This window comes from Trichinella spiralis (assembly GCF_000181795.1).
Source record: "Trichinella spiralis strain ISS 195 chromosome Unknown Scfld9, whole genome shotgun sequence".
In the NCBI taxonomy this organism is placed as follows: domain Eukaryota; kingdom Metazoa; phylum Nematoda; class Enoplea; order Trichinellida; family Trichinellidae; genus Trichinella; species Trichinella spiralis.
Window position 1 is genome coordinate 5,460,328 of NW_003526948.1, and position 15,559 is coordinate 5,475,886.

Here is a 15,559-nt window from a genome sequence, read left to right on the forward strand (position 1 = left end):
CAAGTTTTTGAAGGACGAATCGACGTCGACTGTAAACGTGTTTTCTTAAATGGATCAGCTGTATGTATGTATTGGTACTGTTTGTTCGTGCAAGTAAGTGTATTTGTGATCCAATAATCCATCTCTACGCGGTAGAAAGAACAAAAGTTGTAATAATTTGATTTGACTTGACTGGGATGATTAGGTAAAAAGCATTTGAAGAACTTGGGAAAAAAAATTTTTTTGTTGTTTTTAATTTCAATTATGTTGTGAAAGATAACATACAGTTGGCATTTACACGTTGTTGAACAAGAGTGAAATACAGAGGAAAGGGAGAGACAGTGACAGAGAGGTAGGCAGTGATCTAAAAATCTAACGCAGTAATGTGAAAAATAACCAACTGAAACAGACTGAGTTGAACGACGAATAAAACAACAAATTAGAAACTACAAATTCAATGTTGACGCAGACGGTACGATTTGGCAAGAAATGCATTTTTGTTGTATGGAATTTTGTCGATCCCGTTGAAAAATTTGAAATATCTCAACCTTGTCTCGCTGAGGTCATTTTCCTGTTGAACCAACTGCCGCTGGTCAATGTCCACGCAGACCATATCGCCCGGAAACGCATTTCTCAATACCAAATTATTCGGGCAATTCAGTTCGGTGGGCGTGGTTTTCTCGAACTTTCGGTTTGGCGCTTCTGCTGTCGTTCTGTTCGGCCAAACGCAAACATAATCGTAAGCGTCGATCAGACGCCAAACGAAACCCGGCTTGCACATGTTCAAACCGTAAGTTGGCAAATTGTAAAATTGTCGATAATGCATCCAGCGTCGATCTTGCCTGGTCAACGTGGCCAATTCTTTGCTGTTCAAGCAGATCGTTTGGTTGAACATTGTCTTGTATTCGTGGAAATTGTCCGCACAATTTTCGTGCAAATTTCTGCGTTGGGATTGTCGATCGAAAGCACTGAAGCGAGTGCAAATAAAAATAATCAGAACAATAATTAATTTTTTTGCAAAAATAGTTTTTTTAATTGACAGTATTAAGTATACAAATATCTCGTGTTCACGTCATGCTCATCTATCTTAACAATAAGTGAACTTTAACAACCTTTAAACTTCAAATTCTGTTCAACTTTTCAAGCACTTTATTCTATTCCATTTGTAGACATCGATGTTCTTCTGAATTATTTTGCCTCAGTTTATGGGAATTTTTTTTTCCTAATTTTTTCTATATTCCCTTCCTTCAAGTCGTATATGTAGATTTTATCTCGAACTGTATCGTATGCTCAGCTTTCATCTCTAACTACTTGACCTCTTTTTGCACGAAGCGCTAAAACTATTCCAGCTAATCATCACCACTGCTTGTTTAATCTTTCAATTGTTTTGACCTCGTCATGCTAACATCATTTTCCATTCGCTGGGTTCTGATATTATCAGCGTTACAGTATGTTCAGCGAAACGGACTATAGTTGTTGGTTTTTTTTTGGTTTTTCTGTCAGCTTCATCATGTCACTGTTCTTAATACAGTATGAAATGAATGATTCCCATAGGCTATGATGATCCAATAGTATTTGTTGTCTTGTTGAATGGAGCTGATTGAATCGATTGGAAAAGAGTGATCAGTTGGAAGGACAATTTTAAACTAATGCAATGAAATAGTACTTTTCCAGTCATGAATGTGAAAATTAAGCGGAGAAGAGTAATTTCTTAGAGAAAATAGGTAAACTAGAAACTGTTTCAGCGAAGCAAAATTGTCTGTCTGCATAGTTTTTGAAACAATTGCAAAATCTAGTTGAATGCGTGCGCAAGCTTTTTTCTTTTTATGCCATAATATATTAATGCTATTCTTGCTTACCTTGAAATTAAATGTTGTTCTTCTCGAATCACGCAAACCAAATCATCCTGCGAAAACACTTGCCGTTGAACTTCACCTTCAACGCACAGGGTGGGTGTGAAATTGCCTGAAATTTTCACCATTGCGCTGTGCTCGTGCAAGGCTATGGTTTCAATTTCGATGAAAGCACCGCCAACAATGGAAGGATTCACAAAACGCCACTTGGACAAAAAGCGAACCGCGTTGTAACGATTCGGCTGTGCTCTTAGCAATTTCGAATAATAGAAACCATTTCGCTTCTCAATTTGATGAACCAGCACCGTCGAAGACGGCAAACCTCTGTCATAATTGATTGCAGTTCTCAGTTCCACAGTGAACACCTTTTGCGGATCATCTCTGTCGTATGGAACTAGCAACAACAGCCAATCTTTTGTCATGTGATGTGGAAGGCTAAAAAAGCAAAATTTTCTTCAAATGTCATGCATATATATATATTTTTTTTGAAAGTTTCTGTGGAAAGCTTTTGAATATATCACAGTTAGATATATTTATTTAATTTTTTATTCGTCTATTTTTTCAAACTATTATAATAACACAAATGCTTTAAAATTTTTAGACAATATCTTCACATAAAAAAAAAGTTCTTCGTGATTATTCATTTTGTTTTCTGATACGACGACATTCAATTGTTAATTTTGAAGAGCAAATCGATTTTGGATCTTTACAAGAATCATTTTCCTTTTCAACACTTTTCTGTCTATCACTTTAGCCGAATGCGCAACAATCATATCGACGCAAAAACATTTTCATATGAAGCGATTGAAGATGGATGGATGGAAATTTTTCTTCTTCACTTTATTTTCCGCTCTTTTGCTGATAATAGCGAATTGCTTCTCTATTTCATTTGTATGTGTAATTAACCTGATTATCAAAATTGTAATACGAAAATATATGTCACAAGAGGTAATCAAAATTAAGAAAATAATTTTTTAACTCTTTTTCGCTACCACTTTTTCAATAGCACATTATTTACCAAAAGATGCGCATTGCAATTTTGCTATTGTCTTTTTTCGGCACATTGCACAGGTTGTTTGAATAGTGTGTTTTTCATTAATGAGATTTTAGCTTCCGTTGATTGATGAGTGGACTGATTAGTTAGGTTGAAATGCAATATTTTTTTCTGTATTTACAAGTGTAGATGAACAGTTTTGGCATAAATACTTGACGTTGCTGTTGAATAATTCGAACAACAAAAAGTAACAATGACTTGTTAGCAAGAAACTTACATTTTAAGAGCATAGAACTTTGAAAATGTTTGATCAACTATTAAATAAATAAATATATATATATTTATTTATTTATATTCAAAAGTGTACGTAAAATAAAATATTCCGTGCAGCGAGAATTTGCAAAAAAAAATGCCTTAAAATGTTGACATGTCTGTGTTTGCATTTGACAAAGAGCAAATTTTCTAAATCTTTCACTCATTTGTGCATTTTGTAAAGCTTATAAAGAGACACAAAAGTCAAAGAGAGAAATAAATAATTACATCCGAGAAAGCTTCATCCATTGATGCATTTGTTTGGATGCTTTTTGAATTAAATTTGAAATCATCATTCAATACTTTCTTTTATTAATAATACAAATATAATGATACAATTTTTAACAATTACAAATAATACATGTATGTACAATGTTACCCACTTGCAAGTGAGTACAAAGCGATGAAGGAGAAAATTAATTAAAATATTGTCTTTTTTCTATATAATTTTCTAATTAATCAACTGTCATTTTCATTAATTTAATTATTTTTATCAATTTTGCTTTAATTTTTATTCATTCACAAGTTAAAAAATACTTATACTAAAACAATACAGTACTCCTTGATGTTTTTTCACTTTTTTCATTTTAAAGTTTTTTTAAACTGCATCATTAAACTTGCATACAGAATAAATTGTCACTGCTTGCATTATATGTTGATTAAAGAAGACACTAGATACAGATACTGTGGGCATGTAGTTGATAAAATGAATGTTTTTTGATTTATAGAGTATATTGATTGTTATGTGTAATTTCTATTTTGATCAGAATTATTAAGGTGAAAGAAAGAAAAATGTACAATTGTGTAGCACAATTGTCGATTACCTCAGAGTGGAAAGATGAAAAATTCCTTGCGTTTTGGCAAAAGTGAAAAAATGCACACGATCAGCCGGCAGCCATCCTAGATAATCTAGGTGAGGTCCGTTGAGTCCGGGTCCAGTTAGTCCATAAAAACTTCTGTAACTGTAAGCATTGGCAGTGCTCATCAGGTCATAACTGTCGTCGTATTCTCCGGGTTCAGCGTGCGGATATACTTTGGCTTGACGATCGCTGAACGAGTGACCAATGTGCAAGCTGTGCACAATTTCATGTGTTACAGCGGCAGTCATGAAAAAGTGAGGTGAAATCAGTATTCCTCTAATTGGGCAAAAAATGGCCGCTTTCATCGTGTTAACGAATGTTATCACTTTTGCAGTGAGTGAATGGCCGTATTTTTGCAAAGCATATTTTACGCAAATTTCCTTAGCTTTCAGAGCGATTTTGCGATCAGCATTTCCAACGTCAGCCAAAGAAGCGTCGACCATAGCCAAAAGGCGCACATCCCTTTTAGTTAGTGGTATGTGAAACCAGCCCAATAAGTTTGCAGAGTGAATGTTGTACATGCCGTTGGATATATCTCGAAAATATTTTGTAATTGAACCGTCCAAAGTTTCTCCGTCAAACCAAAGCCGAAACCAATCAGGCGAGTGAATTTCATAATCTGGTTCTGAAAATTTGCACAACAAAACCGTCCACGGCTCATCTCTACGCACTGGCACTGCTTTGGTGTAAAAAAATAATGCAACAACTGCCAGTGCACGGTATGAATATCCAACCTTAATCCAACCGGTCATCTTGCTATCTGTGGACAACTCTTGCTATGCAAAATCATCGCAGCAATTTCTTGTCGTCAGCATATAATGCAAACAATCAGTCCATCGACGTGCAACAATTGGAGCATGTCCGAACAGCATCCTCTGCAACGTGTTTTCTCTAGCGCTAGCTTTTACTCACGCGTGATGAAGGTTAATTACCATTTCTATCACATAAATATTTACATGAAAATGTGACTGTTTTCTTGTTCACTTTTCCACTCATTGCAGTTACCGTATGTACATATAATTTGATGCGAATCATTTGCAGTTGATTGCCAAAAGTATTGTATTGAAAATTCACTTTCACAATACACAATCAACAAATACAATGTTCTGAAAGTTGTTCAGGCAAATTTATGCGCCGTCAATTCCAGTACAAGAACAAAATACAAAAATCTTCGCACTGCAAGTTTGCCCGCTAATTTGCTATGCGTTTCACTTTTTATGGACGTCCAGTTTTTTGCATACTGCTCATCCAAGATGAACTAATTTTCCAGTTTGATGCTTTCCAGCAGTCACCCTTGAATAAACGTGCTTTCTGGTTTGTTCAATGCAATTTCGATTTTCCCATCTGGCAACGCAAAACTTTCCAAAGACAATGGTTGTCTGGGTTTTTTCCTTGGGGGGGAGGGGTGCGGGGTGGAGGGGAGAAAAATTTTGGAATTTATTTGTTCTTCAATCCTCAACTGCTGTGATGTTTCGAAATGCATGGACTGCTCAGAATTATGCTAAACAAAAAATAAAAAAAAGGAGCAAAAAACATGTACAATTTCAATGGCATCATCACCATTATTCATCGAATTCAACTTGCTCACAATCGAGAAAATGAAATTTTACAAAAAAAATTAAAAGAAATATAATTTCTAATTTCTTTGCAAAAGTTTAATTTAAAAAAATTTCTTTCACTTCAAAACTTTTCAATTTGAAACTGTTTTTTTTCATCTTGACAAAATAGAATGGAATTTTGTAACATTAAACTTGATTAATTTTATTTTTCTGTAACTTGATTTCACGTGGAACTTTTTCTTATCAGTCTTTTCAGATAATCAGTAGCTTGTGTGTGTGTCGTTGCGCAATTTAACTACAGTGCCGATTGAATGCGTCAGAATTCCGTTCTGCCACCGAAGATTTGATATGCAAAAAATAATAATTAATGCTTTTTGTTTTTTTATGTTGAACAACAAACAGTGTTTTGTCCAACAGGACATTGCCAGAGCAGCGAAAAAAGATATTGCGTGCATGTGGAAGCGCAAAAATATTGAAAAAACCCAAAAAAAAGTGCTTTGAATTTATAATTTCATTTTTTAGACAACACATGAACATGAGTGAACAAATTTGTAAAAATTCCCTCTTTTATCAATGTGAAAAATGCAGCACAATGCTATTTCCGGCTTTGTTTCATTAATTACCATATTAATAAACTTAACTTTCTTTAAATTTTTTCAGTATATTTTATTTTAATTTTTTGATGCTTCTTTAATTTTGATCGTAATCGACTAAAAGTTTACGATTCATAAGAATTATTACTTTTCCACTGATGTGAAGTGAAAATTTTATTTAATTTATCACGTCTGATTTTGTGCATTTTCTTTGTCGATTTTTCAACAGAAACTTTATTCTTGTTGTGGAAAAATACAATCGACAATAAAGCAATTTTGAATAATTTAATCACTTGATAGTTGAGGTGCACCGTGCAAATTTGTAACTCTGTTTTATGGTCACCAGTTGATGAAAGGAATGGAATGAAGATATTGAGTGGAAAACAAAAAGAAGAACGATGTGCTTACGTTGATTGTTCACGTTTGTGTGCAAATGTTCACAAAGCATAAATTGAATCATGCCTATGGCAACAGCCTTTGTTTTGACCGTATGCAAATCAGATGACCAGGCTGAATGCACAGTCCAACATGTGTGGATTGCGACAGAGAGCGAACAATACTTTTGTGCTTTTGAACTCTTATTTCAATGGCACATTGAAAATTTTCCAATTGTTAATTTTAAATGTTTTGCATGTTCTATGCATGGGCGATGAAATGGTTCTGTTGAAAAATTATTTATCAATGCTCAAAATGGAGCGTCTGCTTTTTTGTTGTTGTTGTTGGCAACGCTTTCAGCTTTTCAAACAGTGAACTTTATTTTTGTTGACTTTCATTTATTTGAGAAAATGGCGAGGCTTTTCTATGTGCACAATATTTATTCCATGTGCAACTGCTTACTTTGATTTGGTTTTATGGCCGATTGACTTTCGACTGCATTGTAGAGCAGTGCAAGCCTTTGTTGTGCAGAAGTTGAAATTTGTCGCCTTCTGTTTGTGAACAATTCATCAATGAATTCGTCCGTGAGATGAGGTCTGACCGACCCCAGCTTATACGCGCTGAGCAGCTTTTCGACTTGAACTCGTTGACTTGTAACTTAATTCTGCTTCAAATTCACCTTGCGCGAGTAGCATTGTTTCACTAGCACTCGACCTTTTGTCCGTCGTCCGTATGGGTGTGGCATGGCTGTTTGATTTACACGGAATTGTCTGTTGGCTATCGATTCCGGTCATGTTTACCGTACGCTGTGTTTACCTCTAGCCAGCTTTATCCCACTTGCCGATCGGCGTCTTGTGCCGTCTAGTCAAAACCAATGGACAGTCGACTGTTCGTGGGGCTGTTTTGTATTTTCATCTCAACCCAACCAAATTATGGTAAGTTCAGCTAAACAGATCACTGAAAAATTGCTCGTATGTTCTTGCTTTTTCTAAGGTGAAAGCAAAATTGTCACTTTTGCCAGAGAAGGAGACGCGTGCAATCGAAACGATAATGAATGGTACGCCGTACCTGAAAGTGACAGCCACTTTTTGTATTGTCATCCAAAGCATGGGTAGTAAATTTTTTTGGGTTTACTCTGAAAAACTAACTTTGAACATTTAAATTTTGTGCAGACTCTACGTCAAAGGCCAGTGTGGACTGGCCAACGACGGTCGGAGGATGATTTTCGACGTTGCCGCTCAACAATGCATAGCACCGCTGAATTCCACATCCACTACAGAGTGGTTGCAAAAAAAATCCAATACCTGGCCTGAATTTCATCTAATTTGTCAGATTTGTTTTCTTTTTATTTATTAATTTTTTTTCTTTATCATTATTGCATTGTGCGCATAATTTGCAGCTCGAAAAAATCTCGGCGATCAGTGCACTTCCAACGCCGAATGTCCGAACAGTTCATTTTGTGATCACTTTGGCATTTGCGTTTGTCTGCCGGACTTTGTATTAGTGCAAGGGTCTTGTTGGAAAAGTTGGTTTTCGTTGTTTTTTCCTTATTGCTTATTTCAATCAAATCAATCAATGATCGAGTTGGAACTTCAGAAGCGGAGCCAACTGAAACTTGCACACATGACGAACAATGCGAAGCGGCTTGGCCTCACAGCGTTTGCGTCAACGGTATCTGCAACTGCCCCAACAATACTAGGATGGTGAAATCATTCGTCGGGCGCCTCTGCCTTTCTCCAGGTTAGTTAAGTTTTTATTTTTTTCCCCAATCAGAGGTGCAATTTTTGTCACCACGAATGAATGAAGCAGAGTTTCACGTCGTTTCTTACGTGCAACTTTAATAAATGGATTACTGTTTTTTTTACCTTCAAGCGTACATATGCATTCAGCCTGCAAGTTCGCAGAATGGAATTTTCGATTTCAACCAATATTTTTACAACTCCTTAACTGACGAATGTGAGCCCATCATGTTCAAAGGAGGAGGAATGGCCAATTCGAATATTTTCAAAACAAGAAGAGAATGTGAAAATTTTTGCAAGTCAGGTATTCGAGCACGCGTGTTTTTATGACAAATTGTCCATTTGTTGCATTGTGAAATTTGGACACAATTTTCGGTTGCCTGAGAGGAGAGCCAGAAACAAAGCTCGGTCGTCCAGTAAAATGCCGCTCGAACACAGACTGCAGCAGTCCGTATGATTGTTATCATCGAAATAGTGACCAAACGTACGGAATATGTTGTCCGTCAAAAGGTGCTGCGCTGGTAATTATGCGAAAGTTGCCATTACAACGTGTGTGCTCTGTTTTGCAGCGTTCGTATGCAGCCCATTCGGGGGTGTTTTCATGGATATAGCACTTTTGGACGAGCCGTTAATTGAATATGACGAAGGACTTCAAGCGAGGAGTACTCAGTCACTGAATTTTCCTGTGATTCGGTATAAATGTGAAAATTTTAAAATTGAATTCAGTGAAATATTTTTCATAATTTGCAATCTTTGTTTTTTGCCTGTAGAGCTTTTTCGTTGCCGTTGCATAGATAATTGAATTCAGCATTATTTTGAGGGGTGATATTTTTGAAACATCCACATTGTAATTTTCATTCGATTTTGGCATTTCATCAAGTAGCTGGAAATTTGATTCATGAAATGGAAATTAATGTCGCATTTTGCTCATCTGTCACTTTTATTTCAATGAAAACACAACTGATTATAATTCATCTTTAAAAATATATTTGCATTGATCTATATATTATTAGTGGACGTGATAATGTTTCAGCAACATTTCTATTTTTTAGATATTATTTTTCAATTCAAGAGCTGAAATGTAAAGCATTTTTGTATCGCGGAATTGGTGGCAATTTCAATAACTTTTTATCCTTTGAGCAGTGTTTTGATCACTGTATGCCCGGTATGATTCGATAAGCTTTGTACAAACGCTTTTCTAACAATAAAACAAAATAATTCAAGAGAGGCACTTTATAGTTGTCTGCGGCGGTGGTAAAACTGCCTTGGATCGCGCTGGCAGGCTTATTCGTTGCGTCAACGATCGTGACTGTCCTGCCCATCACGGTTGTCATGCTGGCATATGTTGTCAGCGAAAAGGTGAATATGAAATGTGGAAATGGAAACTTTATTTATTAAAAAATGCATGTTCATTGCAGAAATGACGGTCGACAAAGAAGAAGAAGAAGAACAAGAACAAGAACAGGAAGTGCATTATTGTTCAGAAAATTCAACTGCTGTTTCAATTGGTGGAAAAGTTGTTGAGTGCAATTTTTACAAGCCTTGCATGAACAACACTGTGTGTCAGGTGAAAGATGCTAAGAAAGGGTCGGGCATTTGCTGTCAAGAGTATGTGAAAATGCCACGTGCAAGGAAAATTGTTTCTCATTTTGCTGAAAGTGGGATTTTTGCAAAATTTCAGCGTGTCTAATTTTTCATTTCAATTCCACTTTTGCATTCTTCAGTGTTGTGTCCAATGAATTCGAGCTCGCTGGTGGTTTCCTCAAAAAAGCAACCACTGCAATGTGACTTGAACACTATATTTGCGTGCCCGACAAATTTTACTTGCTCATTTCCTGATAAAAGTGCAACTAGCGGTTTGTGTTGCTTAATTCCAAACAGCGGACTGATGTGCCCGGGTGATATGAAGCCCCCTGTTGAGAAAAGCAATGTAAAATCTTGTAGTCCTTTGAAAGATTCCAGCTGTAATCAGAGCAATGAAATTTGCTATTTCAATCAAATTTATGGAAACTATTACTGTTGTCCAAATGTTTTTTCAGGTATTGGAGAGTAATTTTTTTAATTCTTAAATTTTTAATACCACTATTTACAGGATGTCCACCGCATGCCCCAAATGCTGTTCATTATGAAAATGGTGCTGTGATGAAGTGCAACAGTGTTGGTGATCAGTCTGCTTGTCCAGAGAATTCGTTTTGTCATCAGAGTCCGTTTGCAACGACTGGAGTGTGCTGTTCAGAACAAGAAAGTCTGCGATGGAAATTTGTGTTCGCTCATTTTTGAAAACGGTTGAAATTTTACTTCACTTCAGTTTGTCCTAATGGAAGAACAGCACTGACCGGCGACAATGGCTCTCTGATCGAATGCAATCAGACCTGTCCGGTTGGATACAGTTGCACTTCAGCAAGTGGCAACAAGGGGAAGAATATCTGTTGCGAAGAGAATTTCTCAATTTGTAAACTTTATCCGTATCAAATGCCAAGCATCTGACGCTCAACTTTAGGGCAATGCGACCACGGACGAGCGCTGATCAACCCCAAGGGGGAACTGATAAAATGTTCCTCAATCAACGGTTGTCCTGACGGTTACACTTGCACTGATAAGCGTGGAGACAAATTTTGCTGCCCAAGTGCGGGTAAGTGTAGTTCAGTTGTTTAGTTTTCTACTGTTTCAATTAATGATTATATCTACAGAGTAGCAACTATGATAATGAACACTTTGAGATAATTGAAATATGTATCTATGTAGAAGTAGCAAAATTTTTTTTACGAAAAGTGGTCAAGATTTTGACGGTTTACGAACCTCAAATTCTTGGCCATTGCCAAAAGCGAGAAATTCATTTTGTGTATTTTTATTGTTTTTCAGAATATTTTACGAAACACCACTATAATTGAAATTATTTTTAATTTCTTTGAATTGCCGAAATGATGATGCAATAAACTTCTTGCTCCTCATATTTATTTCAACTGTGAATAATGATTTTTCTCATCATGTAGAATATTTTTGCAACCAGCCTGTAAATCCAGGTAAAAGCTGCACTGGTGGAAAAGTTTCTAAAAAATTTTACTTTGATCCTGTTGAACGAATTTGCAAGGCATTCAGTTATTTTGGCTGCAATGGAAATGACAATCGTTTCAATACAATCGGTGAATGTGAATCATGGTGTGATCTTTCAGGTATGTCTTGCAAAACTGTTTTCAAAACTGTCAACAATAATTAGTGTACTGAATTCATTTTATTCAATTTTGCAGTATTCCGTGAAGTTCCGTTAACTTGCGGTTTGTTAACGCGCGGTTTTGCTCAGCCCGAGGTTTGTTATTTCTCTAATTTCCAAGGGGGGAGGGGGTAGGGCTCCAGCCGACCCCTCTCATACTTAAGCTATAACAACTTAACTATAACACCGTGATAAAATCGCTGGATTTTTTCAGTAGCTTCCATTTGGACAATTTGCTTTCATAAAAAGTTTATGAAAATTCTTTTTGAGAGGCTCAACACGGAACAGTTGTTCAATAGACAGCTGCGTGCAACAGATTTCTAAATTGCAGCTCTTTACCGCTGGCTAATGCAGCTGTAATTTTTTTTATATTGTAAGGCACTTATAAAGCAGGTCGATCAATCTCAGGAATCTGAATGTATGTGCTAATATGTTAAATTATATTAGATGCTATAAGGTACGGATGCAACAGGCTCGTCGTACAATGTTGCAGGAATCACACACTTCCCTTTACCAAGCTAAGAAGCATATGAAAATAACTGATTGGCTCTTAAAGAACTAGATTTGTATCACACGTTTTGATTTTTCACGCATTAGTAAGTAGATATTGCAAATGTGGAACAATGTATACAATTGACTAAAACATACCGGCTTATCAATATTGTAAGTTAAGCCACGGTTCGTTACTCGCGGTTCTAATTTTTGTCCCCGATGACCGCGCGTTAATGGAACTTCTCTGTAATTTGCAAACAACTGCATAAATTAGTGAACTAACCATCTTTTCGTTTTGAAAATCAAGCGATTTTACTTTAATGAAATCAACTGTATTTAATAGTTTATAGTTCAAGAAAAATGCAAATGAGCAATTGATTAACAAAGATACGGTAATGTCTGTGCTATGATTTGTTGTACAATATATAGCTTTTGCAGCATCTGTAACTTCTAATTCTGTGTATTAATGAATATAAATTTAAAAAATTATGCAGAAGAACAAAAGTATCATTATATGATAAAAGATATTTTTTTTAAGTTATAATAATCTATCTGTCTGTTTCCAACAAAATTTTCAGCTGTCTGTTCCCATGGCCTTCCTATGAAGGAAAGCAGAGAAACAAGAAACTGTTCCGCCGAAAAATCCTGTCCATTTGGATACAAATGCGCTAGTGTTACAAATGGAGAAAACTTTTGCTGTCCTGATAGAAGTAAGATGAAGCAAAATACCAAGTTTCACATCAATTATTGTGACACTGTTAAAGATCTGGTCTGCAACATGCCATTGAACCCAGGATTTTCTTGCAACAGTGCAGAGCAATCAGAGATGTTTTTTTATGATTTTTCTTCTAAAGCTTGCTTGAAATTTAAATATGAAGGCTGCGGTGGAAATTTGAATCGCTTTCATACACTTCAATCATGTCAGTCCTTTTGTTTATCAATGCTTTGCCCTGTTGGAGAACCTTTGTCGACCAATGGAGAAGTGAAACGTTGCAAAACCGATCACGAATGCTCTTCTGAGTACAGCTGCGTTTTAGAAACTGGCGTTTGTTGCTTAAAAAGCAGTATGTTTAAATATAAATTTACAATATTCAATTCAATTTTAAATCATCGTTTGCAGAGGTTGTTTGTTCCCAATCAGAGCAACAAGGTGAAACTTGCGGTTTACCCCAGGTAGTATTGCATGTTAAAGATTTAAGAAACAAATTTATATTATTATCTGAATATTTTATTATAGTTCCGATTTCGATATGACATTAAGAGCAATAGCTGTAAGCAATTTACTTTTGCTGGATGTGCTGGAAATGAAAACAATTTTTATAATAAAGAGGCTTGCGAACAGTTTTGCAAACGTATGTTGAACAGCAACAATTTAATTGTTAAAATCTCTAACAACAACAACAAAAACAACAACAACAATAATAATAATAATAAGAGACATATTTGATGTTGTTTAAAGAGTAAAATAAATCAGTTTGCACAGTTTGAAATTTTTTTAGCAGAACTACTTTGCCCAGCAGGATCAAGGGCTTTCATAAATTCAGCAACCAGTCAACCTTTACAATGTGCAGAAGATGCTGAGATATGTCCACCAGGATTTAAGTGCTACTACAATATTCAAAATGGAAAATCAGTTTGCTGTTCTGCTCTGACGAAATGTCTCAGTGGGCTTGAACCGTATAAAGTAAAAGAAAACATTGGGCCCTTCAAATGTATTCCTGGACGATTTGGATTTTTTGATGGCTGTCCGAATAAATATGAATGCCAAGAAACCACAAATGGGCAGTTCCACTGCTGCCCAGAAGCAAGTACAGACTAATTGATGTAAGGTAATTGTTAAAATGGGTTTTTGAAAAATAAATTTTAGATGTCACCAACGCATGCCCAGAACAAGTGAAAGTTCATGTACACAAAGAGCGCAGTCAACCAACAAAATGCTATGCAGCTGATCCGAGCTGTCCAAATGGCTATGTGTGTCGTTTCAATCATATGTTTGGTCACCGATTTTGTTGTGCAGAACCTAAAAGAGACAGCAGTGTGCTGACGGCTGAAGGTAATGATGGTGCAACAACCTCACGGATTGAAATAGTAATTTGTAGTGTCACTTTGCCCTGACCGATCGAAACCATACACTGACCCAACTACGAAACTTACGGCCGTTTGCAATCCATATTTGCATTTCACTTGCCCAATAAGTTACAGTTGCACTTTTATTCAAAGTGCATCGAATTACCATTGCTGTATTAGCAATCAGTTGCAGCCGTACACAGCTGAGAGTAAATTTGAAATAAATTTTAAACTTTGCCAAATAAAAGTTGAAACATTTCAGAGCAATCACGAGAAACACCAGCATGTCCAGGTGGACTTCAACCATTCATAAATCGTGCCAATGGGCAGCCAGTTATTTGCCAACCTCCACTGCTAGGAATTTGTCCAGCCGGATCAATATGCCAGTATAGTCCTTTATACTGGCAATTTATTTGTTGCGCATCTGATTTATATTCGAAAAATTTTTACGATGAGATCAAAGGTAATTTTAATTCAGAAATGCACTTTCAAATTTTTATTAGAATGTTGCATATCTAGTAAAACTCCCAGGAGATACGGGGTGTCAGAATGACAGACAGTGTTCCAATGGTTTTCCAGGCTCTTTCTGTCATCAAGGGATTTGCAAATGTCCTCCTTCAATGTTCATTTATCAAAGGTCTTGTGGTAAGTTGAAAACGTACTTGTACTTCCATCAGTAAATACATATTAATGCATTCTACTCAGCAGTATCACGTAAACAGCATTAATGGTAACCATTAATAATTTCAATTTATTTGATCACATTAATTTATTCTAGAATATCATTAATTTATAATCAAATTTTCAAAGACAGCAAGATTTTGATTATTGATGTCAGTCATATTGTGCAGAACACTGTTGAATATTAACGTCTGTCATAATAAAATGTGTTCTCTTTTAGTTCCATCCTGTCCAAATGGTTACAATACAAATAATGGTGTTTGTGAACATGCCAAATGAAATTGAACACTGAACTGACTTAAAAAACATCACTATTTCAAACTATTTTTATATTCAATGCAATTCAATGCAGTAGAATTTGAAATGCTTGCCTTTAAGTAACAGAATGTCCATTTTTTGTTGCAATGATAACAATACACGAAGATAAGAGTGCTGAAGAACTGAAAGTCTAATACTTCAAAATCTTTGTAACAAGTTCTCTTAGCATCACAAATAATTTACATATGATTTACAGCTTCATTTGATGAAGAAAAGAGTAAACATTTATCATAAAATAAATATAACACCTTCATGGTTGTTTCAATGCAAGCAATGCTAAAGTTGTGAGAATGCAAAATGGGTAAGCTTAGTCCATTTTGTTATTTTTGCACAACAAGATTAAACTTGCGAGCAAATTTCAGTGCTTCAACCGAAACTGCGCAGTAGATTATTTAATAAAATAATTGATAGAATTGCTTGTTTGTAAACGTATCATTGATTGAGAAAAATAATGCAATATTAGATGAAAAGTGTAATTCATTGTGTTCATTAAAATTAATTTTTATTTCTTTATCGTTGCAATCAA

At 35.7% G+C, this 15,559-nt stretch overlaps 3 protein-coding genes across 3 annotated transcripts; 1 reads left to right on the plus strand and 2 right to left on the minus strand.

Moving 5' to 3' along the window:
- Window positions 1-433: 433 nt before the first annotated feature.
- Tsp_11201 (hypothetical protein) lies at window positions 434-4,750 on the minus strand. The gene is made up of 3 exons (XM_003372149.1): window positions 3,963-4,750; window positions 1,839-2,267; window positions 434-947 (listed from the first exon to the last, which is right to left on the minus strand). The coding sequence occupies exons 1-3, from the start codon at window positions 4,748-4,750 to the stop codon at window positions 434-436; spliced, it is 1,731 nt and encodes a 576-aa protein (XP_003372197.1).
- Window positions 4,751-6,964: 2,214 nt separating this feature from the next.
- On the minus strand, window positions 6,965-7,319 carry Tsp_11200 (putative SlyX protein). Its single transcript, XM_003372150.1, has 2 exons — window positions 7,205-7,319; window positions 6,965-7,182 (listed from the first exon to the last, which is right to left on the minus strand). Exons 1-2 carry the CDS (start codon window positions 7,317-7,319, stop codon window positions 6,965-6,967), a joined length of 333 nt encoding a protein of 110 aa, XP_003372198.1.
- An 80-nt stretch (window positions 7,320-7,399) lies between these two features.
- Tsp_11199 (putative kunitz/Bovine pancreatic trypsin inhibitor domain protein) lies at window positions 7,400-15,267 on the plus strand. The gene is made up of 17 exons (XM_003372151.1): window positions 7,400-7,460; window positions 7,925-8,196; window positions 8,415-8,568; window positions 8,834-8,957; window positions 9,317-9,429; window positions 9,489-9,623; window positions 9,989-10,303; window positions 11,288-11,437; window positions 12,546-13,031; window positions 13,088-13,140; window positions 13,205-13,319; window positions 13,467-13,775; window positions 13,835-14,020; window positions 14,067-14,243; window positions 14,297-14,497; window positions 14,554-14,679; window positions 15,230-15,267. The coding sequence occupies exons 1-17, from the start codon at window positions 7,400-7,402 to the stop codon at window positions 15,265-15,267; spliced, it is 3,015 nt and encodes a 1,004-aa protein (XP_003372199.1).
- The last annotated feature ends 292 nt before the right edge of the window (window positions 15,268-15,559 follow it).